Here is a 21,807-nt window from a genome sequence, read left to right as displayed (position 1 = left end):
TTTCCAACTCTGTGGTCCACACTGTCTCTGGCTCTGGAGTCGCAGTGTGAATGCAGCAACAGATGCAAACAGGCAGGGCAGTGTTCCAGTATAATTTTATTTACAAAAAATAGGCCATAGTTTGCTGATCCCTGCTGAATTAACAAAATACAGATTCAATGAAAGGCATTACTGAAATCATTTGTCATTCATCTTTTATTTTTTAGTCAAACATTTAAAAAGTACAAATTCTTATAAGAGAATGTGAGATCTGATATTAACAAGGGGCTATTCATTCTGGAAAGTTGAGAATCACCACTGCAGAAAGAAAGGTTTCAGTCTTCAGACTGGATGAAGACCACTGTAAAGAAACCTGCTGTAGTATCTTCAAGTGCATATTCTATGTCCCATACTGTGCTAAATACTTTCTTTACATGGACTATTTAATCTCACATTTGAAAACAAACCTCAATGATGTACATACAATTAACCCTCATTTTACAGATAAGGAAACTATGGCTCACAAAGTTCAGTAGCTTGGCAAGGCTCACACAGCAAATTAGTGGCAGAGCAGACTAAACTCTAGGGCTACAAACATCCAAAGGCCATTCCTTTAGCTTCTACACTAACCAACCAATCCTCCCTGGTAGGCAGAAGATTCACCATGTGTGGAAGGTTGGCCCAAGTTCCTGTGTCTTCTGCGGTTCTTCTTTTCCTTGGGAGCTCTTAATAATTATCACTGCTGCACGAACTTTAATCTCCCCTGTACTCCTCTGACCTAGGTATGCATGGACACTTACTTCATTCCACTTATGGTGAAGACTTTAGTAAAAAATAATAAATGAAATTAAAACGGAAAAACATTTTAACTAGCTCACTACACACGGCTTTTCTGAGACCTCAGGTCCTGGCCCATCCTTACAGGTCTCTGTCCGTTGACTTCTTCGCTGGGCCTTGACCTATTTCCATGAGACAAAGACACTTCCCTACCTGGGAATCCCCCGAAGTTCAAGCTCTAGAAATCAAAGTCTAGGGAAAAACTCCTTTCATTAGTCTAAGGCTTCCTTACAGGTCCCCATTTTCAACCTAGGTAGGAGTTGTCTTTTCTCTGCGTAAAACATTAAACAAACATGTCCAGTCCCTTTTGAGGAGATCCCCAAACCCAGCCATGGTGGAGTGGTCTTACCCTGTGGCCCCAAAGGGCAACTATATGATAATACAACAGCCTAACAACACTGGTTGCAGAGAGAGGGTGTCTGTCATTTTCCTTATGGAAACCTATTCTACTTCCCACCGAGAATCCATTTAGTAGGAGTGGGGCTGACACCTGCAACAGTGAGTGGGCAACATCACACTGATTCTGTAACAAGAAGACTTCAGTGAGGCAGCGTTCCCTGTTCCTGGCCCAACCTTCAGGACTTCTGATGGCCCCCACAGCTGCCCTCCCCTGTTCTGGGCGACTATCCCACTGTAAGGCCCACTCCCATTACAGCCACTGCTATTCTCCTCTTCCAGGAACAAGTGACTACCCTGGAAAAAGAAGATATGAAACACACTGCCCTTCAAATATGAAGTAAAAATAATTCTTTAATCATTAAAAGATCACTTCTGGGCTTTAAAAAGTCTTTAAATCTTAAACGTAATGTTGAAATGGGGAAATGGTTATAGCAGCCTCACATAAATCATTTGAATTAATAAACATTATCACAGTATTAAGAAGGCAAGGTAAACAAACAGCTTAAGTATTTTATTTGTTTGCAACTAAGCTTGTTAACACTATATAATGAAAATGTACAAAGAATAATATTGCAGTTTTTGGTTAGATTTACGTCAAAGACATTCATTAATAAGGAATCTTCGAATGTGAATATTCCAGAAATTTCTCTAAGCCATCTGATCAGGACAACTGTCTCTGAATATTACCTTACTTTGGAAGGTACTGGCATATATTTGAATTAAACTCAGTTTTTTTTTTTCAAAATAAGCCTTAATTAAAAAAACTATTCTATATTCAAACTAAAACAATTTTAATAGAACTTTCCTTTCCAGAAACAATAATAAAGGAAACAAGGCATTTTGTAAAATGTGGTCCTGAACAAGTCACAGTAAAAAATAAATGTATACTTAACTTCCACCTCCTCAAAACAGAGGCTACTTTCTGTTCCTCAGCCTTGGAAATAAGGTGAAGAACAGTCTGTAAGCAACTTCGGGCAGGGGGTTGCCAAAACAAAGCTCAAGCAGTTGAACATGGACATCTCTTAAAAGAATTTGTGGGAACCTGACCAAAGGATCCAGATTCTATTTTTAATAACTGATATAAAGGTGAAGTGGCTCCTCCCAAGTAGCAGTGCCTGTGGGGCCTGGCCCAGCCCCATGCTCACCTTGGTTACGCTCCCACGCAAACCCTGGTGCCCCTGGCTCCAGAGGAGACTTTTTCTTCTTAGAGGTTCAGTGTCCAGGGAGCTCCTTGTGTGAATGAGGTGAGCACAGACTCCACGTGGATATTTTAAGGCTTGGAGTCAAAGTAATGTTCTAACATGGCTAGGCAGAGTCATGTGTCAAACGGCCTGTCTCCAGTTTGTTCTAATGCCTCACCATGCATTTGCAGACCTAGGACCACAGACCTTTGCTATGTTGTCATAATCACATCTAATGTCCATCCTAACTTATGATTCATATTCTGTGCCTGGAAACAGTCCCTGTATTTAACAGTAATACCTACACATAAAACAATCCACGGTTACAACTTATATGGTCACAAAACATTAATGATCTTCTGTAGACCAAGCAAATGTTTTTAACCATAATTGTCGTGCATCAAATTTCACAGCCAGAATCCCCAAGATCAAAAAAATTTGCACAATACAAATAATAACTTAAAAATACACATACACACATATACACACACTCTCACACACACTTCTTACAGAACTGTGCTTGGGGAAACTCCATTTGTTGAGAGCCACTAAGGGCATATTTTGCTAAACTGCCGCTCCAGGTATTTTTGTTTGGAAAATCTATCACAGTAGGGCACAGCTGTTTATTGGATGAGCAGAAAAGAAAGATATGCTTGTGGCAACCAGAAAGTTTTAAGGTCTTTCAAGTTGTATAAAATGGACCTGCAGAAACATTTAAGTGTTCTCAGGATGCAAAGTTGGAGCTGAAATGTGATATCAAACCAGTTGCAAAAAGTGTACAGCAGCCATCTCTTGAGGTCAAACCTGGTACCCAGATATGCAAGAAAGCTTCAGGACACGTCTACAAATTAGGAATAAAAAATAAGGGTGTAAGAATACTAAAAATACCGTGTCCTACTTTGTTAATATTAACTCATGGTAAATGTGATCAACAGTATGGAGAATATGAATCACCACTTGAGGTCCTAAATTCGCAAGAATTTAAGGAAACCTGACTCAGATTCAGTTTACATATACAGCTATTTATAATTTATGTTCTGAGTAACTGGTAGTTGCAAGACGTTTAGAATTTAGAAATTCTGGCCACACACTTGATAAGCTAGCTTAAGGACTCAACTTTCATACATTAACAATTGAAACTACCTTTCTGAGGGAAAAGCCAGGTAATGAACAAACTGGCACTGAAGTTAGACTACCTGGGTTTTAATCCTGGCTGAACCACTAGCTATATGAGCCTGGACAAATTATTTAACTTCTTTAAATGCTATCCTTACCTGTAAAATAAAGAGGTAATAATAGTTTCTCCCCCCAAAGGGTAATTGTGGATTAAATAAACTTTGTGAGGATTTAAAGGGTTTAGCACAGTGCTGGGACTCAGTGTCAAAATCTTGTTCTTGGAAATTGAAAAATTCAGTGAAAAACTTGGCTATACTTACAGCTTGTTGGCCTTGTCCCATATCGTCGCATAATCTGATCATGTGTGAATTTCACAAAAGATTCATATTGTTCTGTGAGGGGAAAGACAGTATATACTATCCCCAGAAACTCTCCGGCAGTTTTTCAAGAATCAAGTGTCAGCATCACATGTAGCTTCCCAGTTTATATTACCTACTCTCAGGCCCTCCTCATAATGGTCACTCTGAGACCGGTTCCTTTCTCTTAGGTTCCAGAGCCAAATTCCTGACTCCTAGGTTTGGTCACTGATCATCTCTCAACATTTTCCTAATAATCTCACCCCTGTTGTAATTCCACCTCCTGCTAATGGCTTCCCAAGACAGACAGCTGTGCACACTACTACAAGCCAGTAAATTTTAGTGTATCTTCTATATGACATGAAGCTTGAAGCTCTCTTCTGCACTCTATCTCTGCTATAAATTTCAACATACACACTGAGTGATAGAGGTGGAATGGCTAGAAAGCTAAGAGAAAAGTCCACATTACGTAATTGTAGACAGTTCCACAGAAGTACCTTCTGAAAGGAAACTCAGTAGAAATACAGAAGGTAGTCTGACATCCATGAACACAGAAGTGACTTAGAGGCAGCTGGTCTAAACAATTTTGGAGTGGGGGTATAAGAGGGGAATGACATACTACACCTTCTTATAATATGCATTTTAGTATATTAAAGGTTCAAAGAAGTTCTACTGTAAAGAAATTGATTTAACTCTGTTGTTAAATCAACAGTTCTCAATTTAAAGCTGACCTATTAACATTTTGTGGTGTAGGCCACCAGATGAGGAAACAATACTGTGACAGGAAGAAGTTGTTGCCTAAAACCTCTCTGATCACATCACCCTCTTTGACTAAACAGGTACTACTTCCTATTCCCGATTTAGATCCCTTCCTTTAACAAAAGGCTCTACTTGTTGCCATAAACTAATCACCCTTTGTTCTAGCCTGAGCGGTGCTTTCCAGACTTTACTCTAAAATACCTTTAAGTCACAGGATGCCTGACTTCCCACATCCACAAAGTGACTCCCACCAGGAAGTCTGAATATGTTGACTATACTCTTTCCAACCACCTGTTGGGAGGTTAGCATGATTCCTACCACCTGTTTACCCACCAGCTAGCCCAAATAACCGACTCAATGCCTTCATTCATATGGAAAATCTTGAAAGAAAAGCTTGGCTCATCTTGTTTCAGAAATGTAAATGAGTAACTCTTTCCATATAATGTATAAATAAAATGTTTAGAATCCAAAAGAGAGTAACCAAAGAGAGAAACTTAATGATACTCACAATTCATTAAACCTTCTGGTATTAAGCCTTATGCTTTTTCTAAATTGCCATTTACTTAACTGGGATTAATTCTTACATAACCCTATTAACAATGGCATAGCCACTGCCTCAGCCTACCTGCTAGTTTGGTATTGAGGATTTGCTCATACTCCTCCCGAATTTTATCTTCATAGTCTTTTAAGAGACGCTCACATATTATTCCAACTTGCCGGAGGGTAAAGGTAGGCTGGTCCTTCTTCATCCAGGAGGAACCTGGCCAAAAGACAAATGTAGTTTACATAATACATTCTAGCTCTACAGTTCTGAGTTAGTAACTATGCAAAGGATATAAAAATTGTTTAGAAAAATGATATTTTCCACTACTTCACAAAATTCTGAGTTTCTAACATTCGTTCCACAGGCAAGGCCAAAGGTAAATTAAGAAGTAGGAGGAAAGTGTATTCAGGTGTGTTGCCTAATCTGCACACAGAAAAACAGTTCTGATGCCATAACAATCTGATCCCATACAGAATGCTCACTTGGCAAAGGACAAGAACAAAAAGGTTAAAGCTGATATAAAGCCTCTAGTCTGGATTAGAGAAAGTAGATTCACAGTATAAGAGCCACCCAGATCCTTGAAGATTATCTATACCTATGTCTAATCATGGTGGTGCATCATAATTATCTGTAGAATTAACAACAACAAAAATACATATTCTGATTTAATTCTGGGGGGTAGGGTTTGGGCATCTTTTAAGTTCCACAGGTGATTCTGATAAGAAATGGTTGACGTGCCAAATATGATAAAACTGTTAGCTAAGTCACTGACGTAAGAAGGAAAGACACAATTAGGCACTACACATGTCATCCTTGATCCCTTTTGGAACTAGGCTGAGGAAAATGAAATGTTCATAAGACTGCAGCTGGAAACCAAAATTTCCACTGGGATGCCAGATGGAAATTGGCTTCCTGATCATGATAAAAGCAGCAGCTTTGTTGGTGGCCCAGTTCTGAGTTTTCCTCAAAGCTCAGCCTGGAACCTGTTTCTTCAGCCATCTTAGTCTATAAACCAGTTAACATCTTGAAACAAAACGTTTTTTGTTTAAACCAAATTTTTTTCTCTACAAATAAAACCTGCAAAACATCTAGTCAGTAATTATTTATAATTATTTTCTCTATCCATAAAATATTCTATTACTTCAAAATTATATTACTAAAATTCCAAGAGAATATTAAGGAGAGACTTCCTAGCTACAACCACCGAAAGATCTATCACTCATGTATGTGCAAGATCAATTATTAGGAAAGGGGGTTGTCTGAGAGCCAAGACCTTTCGGTTATAATAAGACAATTTTTAAAAAAATTATTTGAGGTGAAATTCACATAAAATGAACCATTTTAAAACTGAAATTCAGTGGCATTTAGTGTAGTCATAATGTTGTACAACCACCACCTCTATCCAGTTTCAAAATATTTCCACCACTCCATATAACACCCCTTACTCACTAAGCAGTTTGTCCCCATTCCCTGCTCCCCCTATCTCCTGGGCAACATCAACTTGTGTTGTGTAAGGAGACATTTAAATCAAGGTAATTTTTAACTCTTAGAACTGCTATAAAGTAGAATATTCTGTGAGGAAATAAACTCCTCTACCGTTAAAGTAGGCAGAGTTCACCACCAGTGTGATGTTTGAGCCCTGGCCTGGTGACTATCTGCAGGGATATGGCAGGCAAGACTTATGGCTGAACTATGTGACCATGACGGTTCCCTCCAACCCTAAGATTCTATTTTTGAGCATACCCTCTCTGACCACCTGTCAATGTTATAGAGCAGTACTGTCACACAGCTTTCTGCAATAACGGAAATGTTCTACAGTGCTATCTAGTACAACAGCTACACATGGCTACTAAGTACTTGAAATATGGCTACCACAGCTGAGAAAGTTAACTAAAATTTTACTAAATTTTAAGTAATTTGGAAGGAAGCCCAGTCAAATCAATCTAAGGTCTTTTACAACTTCATGACTCTGGTTTTAAAAGTATTTGTAAGTAGTAATACAATGCATACACTTTACCAATTTTATTACTTTAGATGAAACCAATTCTGGTTTAGGTAACCATTATTTTAATTATCACTTACAACCTCTTAAATGGATTGTGCACACGAAAACATGCTTACCTGGAGAACTAGGTGCTGTGAGTGCTGAGGAGTGAGGCTGACTTTCCGAAGTACAAGCTTCACTCTGATTGAGAACAACTTCTAAATGTCTCCACCTCTGATAACGACTATATTCTTGTTTTATGTTCTGAAAAATTTGCTCTAATAAAAAAGAAACACACTTGAGCATTCACTTTACCGTGTCACTTCTTCAAGCTTCTTGTCCCTCCTCCCATGTTATACTAACAAGAAAAGTGCTTATACCAGATAAAGCACTCCTCCTATAACCCCCAAAGTATTTCCTCTTATTGCCACCATTTCAATAATACATAGGGTAGCAGCTATTTTGGCATAAACCACCCAGACAGTTCCCTTTGCTCGTTTCCCTGTGACAACGAAGATCGCATCTGCTGTTTGCTATAGGCTTAACTACGATAAGGTGCAGCAACAAAATCATCCTTCACCTAATAAGGAGCTATTTTTGATCTCCTTTGACTTGCACAATTTCACAAACTAGGGTATTAGGAAGGAGTCTCTTACACCCCAAGGCCTTCTAACAGTGAAACTCTTGTCCCGTTTGGGATTCAAGATCTCTGGGGAAGAGGAGAGCAGAAACCATTATGTTCACAGCCTGGATGTTGACCAAGAGAAGACTTGAGGTTACTGCTTGGAACTGATGGTCTGAGCTTAGAAAAGAATTTTCTGATCCTATAAGAGGCAATATTTGGTAGGATTCAGATTACTACCCTTTGTCAAGGTAATCATAAACCAATTTGTTAACGCTATTAAAGGGAGTCCAGGACACACAAATCACTAACCACTTTGAAGGCCACTCCTAGAGACAACATAGAATCTGGAAGGATGTGGTTTTCAAGTTTTCAGGGTTTTTTGGTAGAATATGTATTCACTTTTCAGCTAATAAAGCCTCCTTACAAAAAACAAAAACCAAGAAATTATATCACCCTCCCCCCACTGACATTATTCTATTACATACTTTGCTATAACCACATTTTTCTTAATGGGGGGAGGAGATGTTAATAATGCCATTTTGCTTCTTCCTACCTATGTGACTATGACCTTGAGAAATCATTCAGGATCTTTAGCCTAGTACTTCAAAACAAATGTTAAATACCTACCAAATAAAGTTGTAAGAATCAACACCAGAGACATTAATAATGCCATAATAAGTGATGGTACAGTCCAGGGACTGACATGAACTCAAAGTAGCTCCACACGTAGCTAAACTCCAGACTCTCAGCCTGAACACTGGAACAGTGCAGGATTAGCAAAGCTTTCCTTTCAGAATGCTATGAAGTTCATATTTTAGATCCCTGAATTTATGAAGTCTTTGCTTCATCTTTAAAATGTTTTATTCTCCAAGTACATACTTGCCAGAATCAATACAAGGATGTAAGGAACTGCAAAGACTTGAAACAAGAAAGGATAAGTATGAGGGCAATGCTCATGATAAAGAACAGAAAATCTTTGATAAACTTCTAACTGCCTCCTGTGCAGCAAAGTGAACAAATGGAAAGATACAACCTTAAGACTGGTAGAAGGACTGGCAAGTCCAAGAATCTAAACATGGTATGCACAGGAGAAAAATAAAGCAGTAGTTGTGATTTCCTTCCCAAGAAGGCCAAGGCATTTTTTTTAAAGTAAAAATGCAAATTTCTTTTTAACAGTGGGTAATAATTTAAATTCTTGCCTCTCATTTTTATTTGAGGTTGTGCTTCCAGGTTTTATCAGACTATGCTCATCTTCAGAATCCTACAATGACTCTTAGATGCTACAGACCAAATGCAAACTCTTGAACAGGGCATTCCACGCCTTCCAAGACTTGGCTCCAAATTATTTTCCCAGTTCCATCTCCCACTACAACTCAGTTACATTAAACTATCCTTTCCTTAACCTGTGGGTTTTCTAGCCTTTGCTCTAGCAGTGTTCCTTTGCTTGAACTGGGGCTGTCTCTCCCTCTAACATTATTCAAGTCCCAGCTAAAATGCTACCTCTTTCTGGAAGTTTATTCTCCAACCCTTAAATCATGATCAATTAACTGCTTTGCATCTAGACTCATTCCATGTTTACAAAGATCTCCTGGAGGTCAGCAAGCCCCTTCTATGCCGGGTATCCATCTAGTTCCTTAAAGAAATGAAAGGCTTAATTTTATAGGCTCTTTCCATAAAAAAGTGCTATGATACATATCTTTTTTTTTTTTTAAGTTTAGTAAGAACATAGTTTCTTGACTATTTCTGAGAGAACTTTTGAGTTAACAAGTAGGATATTTTAAAATGAAGTCACTGGGCTTCCTAGGTGGCGCAGTGGTTAAGAATCCGCCTGCCAATACAGAGGTCATGGGTTCGATCCCAGCTCCAGGAAGATCCCACATGCCGCGGAACAACTAAGCCCATGTGCCAAAAAAAAAAAAAAAAAAAAAAAATGAAGTCACTGATTTTTAAATTCACTTTTCTATTAGCTGGCTTTATTTTTTCTTTTCGTATGGTAATTAATATTTCCTCCCTCATTCTTCCTTTTTAATCCAGAAGGCACCTTTCACTTAAGCCAAAGCACCAAATCATTCACATTGTTTCTTTCATGACAGAATCTTAATTGATCACCCTTTACAAATGAATATTTTAAATAAAATATTTTCACATAAAATGACCCAAGAAATCTATGCAAAAATTAAATATTAAGATTAAAAAAGCAACGACCCCATTACAGCACTCTGCCATATTTAGGCTTCCAAATACATTCAACAATCACTTAGTAAGCATTTGCTATATCATGAACTACCACAGAATTAATCTAGAGGGTAGTATTGGAAGAAATACAACATTTACATAAAATCTATCAAGACAGATAGGGCAAGTATTAATTCTATTTTGCAGAAGAGAGATCCAGAAGGACTGTGTGACTATCCTTGGGTATCTGTAGGAGCAGTGGGAGAAAAAAATATCACTTAAGAGGACAACTATGTCCCCTACTTTTGCAAACATTATTTTATTTCATTCAGTACATAAGGCTTTGCAACAATTAGTGATCAGGTAATTTAAACAGAATAGAGTTCCTTATGGAGAAGGGTTAGTCACGGAAGACTTGAAGAAATGAGTGTATTTGGATTAGCAAACAGAAGGTGGAAACATCATGATGGCAGACAAGGATACAGGCACAGCCAAGTGGGTCTGGGGGAAAAGAGCAAAGGCATAGTTTGGGAAAATACGTATGAAAGATTGACTTGGTAAGAAATGGTTATAGTTGATAAATCCTTTGAATGCCAGGATAAAGAAGTGAGGTGAACTCGAGCAAGGATACAGTGCCAAGGAGAGCCTGGCTGGCAACTGCTGGGATCCTGGTGTGAGAAGATGAGGGCCTCAAATCCGCAATGTGGATATACAGAGAGAGGAGGAAATAATGGCTAAAGACACTGGTAGCTAAAAAAGAATGATTTTAAGGCAACCTCAAGATTTTGCTAACGCTTGAGGAATAGAAAACACAAAGAAATGACTTGCCAAAGTCCAGTTCTGAACCCCCTCCCCCATTTCCGGGAGCCCTTTAAAACTGCTAAATATTCATTCTGATGCACTTTCCCCTCTACTCCTGCGCAATGGTTAGGCGTTGGGATTTTTTCCTTCTTTTTTTTTTTTTAAACTTTATTGTCACACCAGTTCTCTTTCCTTGGCCTATGTGGAATCCCTTATTGAAGAAGAATTTCTGTGTTACGGATGGTTGAATTCCTGCTTCCGGAACCTCTACATGTTTAAGGATTCTCAAATTCTAGCTAACGACCTACCGATTTCGAGCCATATATGGTACAAGACAATAGCCATACAATAAAAGAACATGGCCAGTCTCCTAGAAACAGGTTGAAATCGGATTCCACGACTTCGACGGCGGCCTGTTGTCCCTAAAGACTTCTGGAAACCAGGTCTCCCTACAAGACACAGCACAGTGCTGCACAGCACGCACTCAGGCCCCTTCAGTTACCCGCCCCCAACCCCCACACCCTCAAGGCCGGGTTCGTGAGCAGAATCCAATTTTCCATGGCCCACTGGATCTACAGGGCGGCTCAGTGCAGGCGCGGGCAGCGGAGGCAGGAAAGGCTACGGGGACTGGGAGGGCCCCGAGCAGCTGGGGATATTCCCATCTTCCTCCTGCTACCCACCCCCTAGGCTCTCCAGCTCCAAGAAAACCGAAAACCGACACTGTGGCCCCACCACCCCTCCCGGATGTCTCCCATCCCCGGAAGCGACGAGGCCCAGCGGCACCCCAGTTCCCTTTTCTCAGGGCAAAGAAGGGGTCCGCCAGTAAATGAGCCTAGCGTTCATGACCTTCCCTCCCCCCCCCCAAAAAATGTCTGGCCCTGGCTTCCTGCCAAGCCCGCAGCGTAGGTTACCCGGAGTTGGAAGGCGCCGCTCGCTGCCGGGCGGGGCGGGCTGCTGCAGAGTCGGCGGTGGGGTCTGAGTCTGAAGCAGCGGCGGCGGCGGCTCGGCGTCCGGGGGCCTGAGGCCCGGAGTGGGGCCGGGCAGAGGGGCGCAGCGCCGCCGCTTCGGAGAGCCGGGGTTCAGCAGCGCCGCCTCGAACTCCATGGGCCGCTTCAACGTTGCCCCGCACGCCATGCCGCTGAAGGGCCAGGGACCGGGAGCGGACGCGGCTGTAACTGCGACCCAACCTCCCACTCCTCAGCGGAGCTCGCTAACCAAGCCGGCTCCAATGGCGCCTCCAGCACCCGGCAGCGACGCTGGCCCTGCCTCCTGTGACGTCACGGGCCCTCGCCACCGCCCAGAGGAGGGGGGCAAGCCGGAAGAGGGCCGCTCTGGGAGGTCCGTCATCAACGTTCCGGCCAGCGGCGCCCCCTGCTGAGGAAATGGAACGGTCTGGGCGGAGAGCTTGGTCACCAAGCAACCTCGGGAAGGCCCCCACCCCCGCCTCTGCATCTCCCAGGGTCCCATCCTCCCCGCGACCTTCCCCAGCCGCCGCGCCAGGGTGGCCCCTGACGTTTTCGCACCTGCGCGAACGGGCCTGGGGGAAGGGAGATCTTGGAGGGGCTTGTGCAGAGGCGGCAGTGGTCGGTGTCTCCCGGTTCGGTAACCTCCTTCCATCCAGACCACTCTAGTCTGTGTAGTAACAGAGGGGGCTATTCTAAAAGGTCTGCAAGGGCATCCCCCCGAGTCCAGAAGAGTCTTCAGTTAAGCATAACCCCAAATCTGAGAATGGACTTAAGAAGTTCACCAATCCAGTGAAATTGTGTGCAAAATTGCGTGTGTATGTGTGTGTGTGTGTGTGTATTTTGGGATAGATGACCCATATCTTCACCAGCTCATCAAAGCGGACTGGTACTCAAAATAGTTAAAAACAAACAGAAAACCACCCACTGGCTTAAATCATCCAAGAATGGTGTCCGAGAGTTAAGAACTTCAGCTGATAACTGATTTGCCAGTCTCCCTGTCTGACCTGGCAGCCCAAATGCTTCCTCAGGTCTATCAGAATTCTTTAAAGCAGTGCCAGCTGTAACGTGCTTTTGATATACTAGAAAGATAAATAGATAACAGGAGGGTTCTGCTTTCAGAAACTGTATGTGCATGTCTATTACTGGGAAGCAGGTTCAATGCTTTCAAGAGATCATCAAAGGGTTCTGTGATCCAAAAAAGGCTAAAATCTTTCCATAACTATAAATATAAAATGGCCATGCCTCCTAGGATCTGGCTGCCTAACCTGGGGTTTTCCAAAACAGTCCAAATTTCAGAATACTCTCCTCTACTAGATCTTATGGCAGATCAATGTGCCCCAGTATTTCAGCTGGAGAATGTGAGCAATACTACCTCAGTCCCATTCTTTGTTCCTTTTCTGTTACTTTTCTCTGTCCTCCCCAATTTCTCCAAATTTTATTACGATCCAAACATAGATTAAGTGTTATTTACATTTATCTTTGACAAATAGCAGAAATAATCCTAAAATGACTGAGCATACCAAATGTTAAATTTATTTTATCCCATTTCTTTTCCATAAGGACATAAAGGTTTACAGTTTACAGGCAAAAACAAACAACAGCTAAAAATAGAACATTAGGGCCAAAGAAAAAGGAGATCACAGTTATCCTAGGGTTAAACATGACTGTAACTAAATTTGATGTTTTAGCTCTCAGTTTTCTGGCTGCCAGGGCAAAAATGAAAACACAGTACATGCTGAATAGATCTTGTCATCTGAAAGGAATCAGTTCACCAGAGGAGACAGACCATAGACTGTTTTTCATAACACTAAATTCTAAAGGTAGTTTCTTATGTGACTTTATTAGGAACCAGTAAATGATGTAATAAAGCAATTAAGAAGATTTGAACAACAAACAACCCAATCAAAAAATGGGCAGAAGACGTAAATAGGCATTTCTCCAAAGAAGACATACGGATGGCCAAGAGGCACATGAAAAGCTGCTCAACATCACTAATTATTAGAGAAATACAAATGAAAACGACAATGAGGTATCACCTCACACTGGTCAGAATGGGCATCATCAGAAAATCTACAAACAGTAAATGCTGGAGAGGGTGTGGAGAAAAAAGGAACGCTCTTACATTGCTGGTGGGAATGTAAATTGATACGGCCACTATGGAAAACAGTATGGAGGTTCCTTGCAAAACCAAAAATAGAACTACCATATGACCCAGCAATCCCACTACTGGGCATATACCCAGAGAACACCATCATTCAAAAAGACACATGCACTCCAATGTTCATTGCAGCACTATTTACAAGAGCCAGGACGTGGAAGCAACCTAAATGTCCGTCAACAGATGAATGGATAAAGAAGATATGGTACATACATACAATGGAATATTACTCAGCTGTAAAAAGCAATGAAACTGGGACATTTTTAGAGACATGGATGGACCTAGAGACTGTCATACAGAGTGAAGTGAGTCAGAAAGAGAAAAACAAATATTGTATATTAACACATATATGTGGACTATAGAAAAATGGTACAGATCAACCGGTTTGCAAGGCAGAAATAGAGACCCAGATGTAGAGAACAAAGAAATGGACACCAGGTGGGGAAAGCGGGAGGGCTGGGGGGGAATGAATTGGGAGATTGGGATACCAAATTGTACACTCTAAATATATGCAGTTTACTGTAAAAAATAAAAAAATAAAAAGTTAAAAAAAAAAGATTTGAACAAATGCAGAACAAAAATTAAATCCATATTTCTTGTTAGGTCCAATAAAAGCCAAGAACATAAAAGCAGCCTAGGGATGATTATTTTTCAAGGGGCCTGTCTAATGTGCTCTAAGCAAATTGCTTTCTTGTGGTCTAAACTGGTCCACAGTTAGAGCTCAGAAGGTTTGAAAAGTGTGTCCCTTGGGGCATCATTCTAAATAGCACCTCTTCTAGCTAGGGTTTTGCTGAATGCTTTGATAGTCTCTATTCTGTGATCCTTTAAAACTTTTAAGAGTGCCTTATAATATTAGTGTTTTAAAACAGAAAGTTATAATTTGTTTACATATCTGACTGTGCTTCAAAACTATAAATTCCTGAAGAATAATAACCAGACCTCATTCATCTGTGTTTCCCCATCCCCAGTACAATATCTGAATATAGGAGGGGTAGGCACAGACTAAACATTGGTCGAATGGATAGTTATTATTTCAAGGTTGTTCTGTCCCCGAAAGCTGATAGTCCACATTGCTGAATGAGGGTGGATTCAGATGATTCAAAAACCAAACAAGTAGGTGGTATATCCTATTCTAAGCTGCAGTTGACAGTGGCCGAACCAGAGAGATGTCCTTGAGGAAAGCAGATGGACTGCTTTCACAGCCTCTCACGAGTGATGTCTCCTTATGAGGTCACCATGGTCCAGGTCTCCTTTGCTTTGCATATTCTCACACACACACACACACACACACATACGTTACTAATTACCTTCCATGTGCCAGGCAGTATACTATCATAGCTGAAGATACTATGGTATAAAAAGAGATATGGGTCCTGCCCTCCTAGGGCGGCCAGTCTATTAGAAATGGCAGACATTAATCAAATTGTAACGACAACAACTGTATAATCACAAACCATGAAAAGTGCTGTGAAGGAAAAGGACAGGATATTATGAGAGAGTACAGCGGAGGTCTTAACCTATCTTGGAGACTTCCCTGAAGACGGGACATTTGAGCTAGGAATTAACTAAGCAAAGAGAGGATGAGAACACCCTAAGCCGAGGGCACAGCATATCCAAAGTCCAGTGGTAGAAGAGATATAATGTATTTGAAGAATCAAAAGAAGTTTCCAGTGGCTGTGGTACAGAGGCTCAAATGCATAGAATCAGGGAGAAAAAACTGCTGCAGAAGGCGGGAGCCTGAGCATTTAATGCCTGTAGGCTTCAAGATTTTTTACTTTTATCTTAAGAGCAGTGGGAAGCCACTTCCGGGGTTAAGGTGCGAACAAAATAGTTTAAATATGATTTACATTTGAAAAGATCCTTGGCTGTTGTTTGAAGAACAGGTTGGAGGTGAGCAGGGGTGGATGGAGGATATGCATGCTTTCTGGCATTAGTTTTACAATATTACAAGGAACCCCCCACCTCCTGACACACACGAATTCTTTCATATCCTCACCTGGGGATGTTTCTGTGATATTTCATTCACCCCGTGTATGCTCAGCAATAGGTCTGAGGCTCTGTTTACTGATGCCAGCAGTTGTCTAACCCAGGAGCATGGCTGGGCGAAAGTTGGGGCTGGGAATGCAAGGAGAGAAGGATATCATCTTCCAAAATCTGGGATTCTTTGCCCAAATTTTCGAAAAGAGTTGTCTATAGTAGCTATCTCCCACCCACCATCCACCAACCCACACCAATCTGATTTCACCCCTCCCATTCCACTAAAACAGGTAAAGCACCAATGATCTCCAGGCTGTGGAGGGAAGTGGGCTGACATGAGGAAAGTTTAGAAAATGAATAGAACAGATTTTGGTGAGGATTAGGTACCAAAGTAAGAGAGATGAAAGACTCAAGTGTGATTCCTACGCTTCTGGCTTTCTCAGCACCATTTTCTGAGAAAGATTTCATTGGACAAGAACCAGACTAGGAAGAAGATATGAGCATGGTTTTGGAAATGTTGAATTAGAGGTTCTTTTTAAAGCACTACTTGGGATTCTCAAGGGTGGAGTGTGTGAGCGTATATTTGTAAATCTACGGGTCTGGAATTCAGGATAAGCATGGATTGGAGGAAAAAGATGATAGTCATTACTGTAGAAATGGTCATTGATGTTGTAAGGGCAGCTGGGATTGCCTGGAGTAGGCATGCTTACCTTTCTTGGGAGTGCTATAAAATCCTTCTCTGAATATTTTAAAATGTTTAAAATAAAATACATATGATTACAAAGGAAATCTCATATATATTTATTTATAGATTCATTTTCAGGTAATCTATCAATATTCATTGGATATCCATTGGTTATTGATAGACTACATAAATATATAATATATATTCATTGGATATTAATAAACTATCTGGAACTGTATAATACAAAGGCTAAAAAAATTATTAAGATGAGATGGAAGAGAGACTTCCAAGGTTGCCCAGTGGTTAAGAATCTGCCTGCCAATGCAGGGGACACAGGTTCGAGCCTTGTTCTGGGAAGATTCCACATGCCATGGAGCAACTAAGCCCATGTGCCACAACTATTGAGCCCATGTGCCGCAACTATTGAAGCCCACGTGCCTAGGGCCCGTGCTCCACAACAAGAGGAGCCACTACGATGAGGACCCCACGCACCACAATGAAGAGCAGCCCCCCCTCTCGCAGCAACTAGAGAAAGCCCATGTGCAGCAACAAAGACCCAACGCAGCCAATAAATAAATAAAATAAATAAATAAATAAATAAATTTATTAAAAAAAAAAAGAATCTGCCTGCCAATACAGGGGACACAGGTTCGAGCCCTGCTCTGGGTAAATCCCACATGCCACGGAGCAATTAAGCCCATGCGCCACAACTATTGAGCCTGTGCTCTAGATCCTGTGAGCCACAACTACTGAACCCATGTGCCGCAACTATTGAAGCCCACGCACCTAGAGCCTGTGCTCCGCAACAAGAGAAGCCACTGCAATAATGAGCCTGCGCACCACAATGAAGAGTAGCCCCCACTCGTAGCAACTAGAGAAAGGCTGCATGCAGCAACAAAGACCCAATGCAGCCAACAAATAAATTAAATTAATTAATTAATTTAAAAAGATGAGATGGAAGAGGGAATTCCCTGGCAGTTCAGTAGTTAGGACTTCATGCTTTCACTGCTGAGGTCTGGGTTCAATCCCTGGTCAGGGAACTAAGATCAAGGATAGGGGACTGAGGAGAGGAGTGGTAACACCCATCCAAAGGTTTAATGAGAGCAGAGAATGGGAAATAAAAGTAATGAAAAAGATCTTATCTTTGGGAGGGGTAAGGGAAAGAAGTAGAGGAAGAAAGCATTTCTATAGGGCAAATAGTTGGTATTTTCTTACATGACAGTAGAAAAATATGTGTACATCAGTAAGCATAGAGAAAGGAAAAAAATACGTAAAATGGAAAAATATAGGAGGACTTAACAAATAACAAGAAAAAGGGGGACTGAATGGTAATTTGATAAAACCAGAGGAATCAGCAAAATAAAATAAATATAGTGCCAGTTGGCAGAACTAAAGTGAGTGTTATAATTGAGTGTAAATAAACTAATTATCCCACTGAAAAACAGACTGTCAGACTGAGTTAAAAACAAACCCAACCATGTACTGCATATAAGAAACAGATTTAAAACAAAGTGATAAAGAAAAGTTGAAAATAACAGAGTGGGCAAAGCATACCTGGCAACGCTAAGTAAAGGGAAAGTAGAAGAGGCAATGTTACTATCAGGGGGAATCTAAAGAAAAGCACTCAATTGGGTAAGATAATGTAATAATAAAGATAATAATTTAAGAAGTTTTAATAATCATAAACTAAACATGGCAACTAAATGTATAAAGCAAAAACTATTAAAAAGTCAAGGAGAACTTGATAGAAATATGATCATATTGTGATTAAACAGATTTAGTACAGCATAGGCAAAACTGAGAGGAACTGAATAACTGAATTAATGAATTTGATTTAGTAGTCATTTATGGAACCTAACATCCATTGAATACAGACTATCTTTTTCTTTCACATGCACGTGAATCATTTACAGAATTAGACCATATACTTGGTTCACAAAGAAAACATTAACACATCTTTAAAAAAAAGTTTATAGGGCATCCTCTAATCATAATCCAATAAAATTAGAAATGCATAATAAAGAGGTAATAAGAAAACCTTTGAATGCCTGGAAGTCAAACAGACTTCTAGATAACACTGAAGTCAAAGAAAACATAAAAACTGAAATTGTAAACTATCTAGAAAACAAAGAAAAAGAGAACACTTTAGATTAGAACATGTGGGCGTGTGGGATCTTCCTGGGGCGAGGATCAAACCCATGTCTCTTTACCACTGCGCCACCTAGGAAGTCCAGCAAATTCTTCCTTTTTAAGTCAGAGGAAATTTTAGAAACTTAGTGCCTTTATTATTAAAAATGAGGGCTTCCTAGGTGGTGCAGTGGTTGAGAATCCGCCTGCCGATGCAGGGGACTCGGGTTTGATCCCTGCTCCAGGAAGACCCCACATGCTGTGGAGCAACTAAGCCCGTGCACCACAACTACTGAACTCACATGCTGCAACTACTGAAGCCCACTCACCTGGAGGCGGTACTCTGCAACAAGAGAAGCCACGGCAATGAAGAGCCCGCACACCGCAATTAAGAGTAGCCCCCACTCACCGCAACTAAAAAGAAAGCCTGTGCACAGCAAAAAAAGACCCAACACAGCCAATAAAATAAATAAATAAATACATTAAAAAAATAAATAAAAATGAAATACTAAAAATATACATGAACTTAAAACTCATCTTAAGAAATTAGAGGGAGTTCCCTGGTAGCCTAGTGGTTAGGATTCTGGGGTTCCATTGCCATGGCCTGGTTTCAATCCCTGGTCAGGGAACTGAGATCCCAAAGGCTGTGCAGCACGGCCAAAAAAAAAAAAAGGAAAAGAAAAGAGAAAAGGAAAGCTATAATATAACAATCATAAAAGAGAATTAAAGGTGATTAGACATCTACCATGTAATAAAAGAATCAGAACCTCATAGTTTTCCAACTCAGTTCCATGTAACCTTTAAAGGATACACAGTTCCACTGTTATTTTATCTACTAGTCCAACCAAAATTTGGAAAGCTCCCCAATGCATTTTATAAAGCTGACATAATTTAAAAACCAAATTCTGATAAAGATAGTTCCAAAAAAGAACTATGGCCCACCTTTACTAATGAATAGAGGCAAAAATTCCAAATAAAATATTAGCAAATGAAATTTAGCCCACAAGAATAATACACTGCAACCAAATTGGGTAATTTCAAATATGTGAGGGTGGTTAGAACTTCAGGAAGTACATCGATGTAGTTCATAAACTTCATGAATCAAAGAAGAAGTCTTAAGCTGATTTCAATAGATGCTGACAGGCTTTAATAAAAATCAATAGCTTTAATAAAAATCAATTCTTTTTTTTTTTTTTGGCTGCTCCGGGTCTCAGTTGCAGCACGCAGGAACTTTGTTGCAGCATATGGGCTTCTTTAATTGCATCATGCAGACTCTTAGTTGCAGCATCTGGGCTCTTAGTTGCTGCATTCGCAATCTAGTTCCCTGACCAGAGATTGAACCCAGGCCCCCTGCATTGGGAGTGTGGAGTCTTAACCACTGGACCACCAGGAAGATCCCCCAACAGCCATTCTTAACAAGAATGTGCAATTTGCTCTAATCACATGTGAAAAGCGAGCTTGCCCTATCAGTTAGGCATAGGCAAATTTGAGTCCTCGAATATACATGAGAACCACATTCATCTGAATAAATAAATAACAAAAAGGAAAAGTTAACATTAGGAAGTGGAGACGAATTACTTAAACATAAAAAAAAAAAAAACCCAACAACAACAAACTATCTTTAACCAACAGAGAGAAGCATTCCAAATGGCAAACTCCTGAACTATTTCAGTTACAATATGACAGGGATAACAGTCACCATTGTTATTAAATATTGCCTTGGAGTTGCTACCATATGGATTAAACCAAGGTAATAGATTGATATGAACACTGGGAAAGAAGAGATACTAATTTTGCTGTTATCAACAATGAGAGGACTTTCTCAGTCGTCAAGCGGCAGCAGGTCACAGTGACTGTCATTGTCATGTCTGGTCGTGGCAAACATTGTCATGTCTGGTCGTGGCAAGGCCCGCGCCAAGGCCAAGTCGCGTTCGCCCTGCGCAGGCCTGCAGTTCCCGGTGGGGCGAGTGCACCGTCTGCTGCGCAAAGGCAGCTACGCCGAGCGGGTGGGGGGCCGGCGCGCCCTTCTACATGGCGGCGGTCCTCCAGTACCTGACCGCAGAGATCCTGGAGCTGGCGGGTAACGCTGCCTGAGAGGACAAGAAGACGCGCATCATCCCTCCTCACCTGCAGCTGGCCATCCGCAACGATGAGGAGCTGAACAAGCTGTTGGGCAAAGTCACCATCGCCCAGGGTGGCGTTTTGCCCAACATCCAGGCCGTGTTGCTCCCCAAGAAGACGGAGAGCCACCACAAGGCAAAGGGCAAGTGAGGCCGGCCTCCGGAAGCCTTCCCGGCTCCCTTCCCGAAGGGGCCCCTGTGAAATCAAAGGCTCTTTTCAGAGTCACCCACTCCTTCAAATAAAAAGAATTGTTGCTAAGAAAAATAAAAAATGAGAAAAATCCACTAGAATTGGTAAGAAAATTTGGTAAGGCAGGTGGATACAAGGTAAATATTTAAAAAAATGAAGTAAACACCTAGAAATGGAAATGGAAAAAATTTTATTCTCAATAACACTATAAAATACCTAGGAACAGATCAATATTCCCTATGAACATTGGAAGACTTAATATTGTTAAAATGTCGATACTACCTGCGGATACAATCTGCAGATTCGATGCAATCTCTGTCAAAATCTCAATGGCATTTTTTTTTTTTTTGCCAAAATAGAAAAACCCATCCTAAAATTCATAGTGAATCTCAAGGGACCAGAATAGCTAAAAGATATTGAAAAAAGAACAGACTGGAAGCTCACACTTTGTTTTAAAACTTAGCTACAAAGTTACAATAATCAGAACAGTATGTTATTGGCATAAACACAGACATATAGACCAACGGAATAGAATAGAATAGACAGCCCAGAAATAATCCCTCACATGTATGGACAAATGATTTTTGACAAAGGTGCCAAGACCATTCAATGGGGAAAGAACAGTCTTTTCAACAAATGGTGCTAGGAAAACTGGATATCCACATGCAAAAGAATAAAGTTGGACCCTAACTTAACACCATATACAAAAATTAACTCCAAATGGAGCAAGGACCTAAATGTAAGACCTAAAACAATAAAACTCTTAGAAGAAAACATAGGAGAAAACCTTCATTACCTTGGATTTGGTAGTGATTTCTTGGGTATGACA

The 21,807-nt window shown here is 40.7% G+C and overlaps 1 protein-coding gene and 1 pseudogene across 2 annotated transcripts; one reads left to right on the top strand and one right to left on the bottom strand.

Annotated features, from left to right (window-relative positions):
- Nucleotides 1-172: 172 nt before the first annotated feature.
- AKIRIN1 (akirin 1) lies at nt 173-12,005 on the bottom strand. 2 transcript variants are annotated; one of them, XM_057706097.1, is made up of 5 exons: nt 11,668-12,005; nt 7,293-7,433; nt 5,253-5,387; nt 3,833-3,904; nt 173-3,237 (listed from the first exon to the last, which is right to left on the bottom strand). In XM_057706097.1, the coding sequence occupies exons 1-5, from the start codon at nt 11,888-11,890 to the stop codon at nt 3,227-3,229; spliced, it is 582 nt and encodes a 193-aa protein (XP_057562080.1). In that variant the 5' UTR covers nt 11,891-12,005; the 3' UTR covers nt 173-3,226. The 2 variants fall into 2 exon arrangements, with proteins under 2 accessions (XP_057562080.1, XP_057562074.1); XM_057706091.1 differs by lacking the exon at nt 173-3,237 and having other exon boundaries at nt 3,265-3,904.
- Nucleotides 12,006-20,557: 8,552 nt separating this feature from the next.
- Nucleotides 20,558-20,939, top strand: LOC130834942 (histone H2A type 2-A-like; annotated as a pseudogene).
- Nucleotides 20,940-21,807: the final 868 nt, after the last annotated feature.

This window comes from Hippopotamus amphibius, chromosome 1 (genome assembly GCF_030028045.1).
Source record: "Hippopotamus amphibius kiboko isolate mHipAmp2 chromosome 1, mHipAmp2.hap2, whole genome shotgun sequence".
NCBI classification, from domain to species: domain Eukaryota; kingdom Metazoa; phylum Chordata; class Mammalia; order Artiodactyla; family Hippopotamidae; genus Hippopotamus; species Hippopotamus amphibius.
This window is presented reverse-complemented; position numbering and strand designations above follow the sequence as displayed.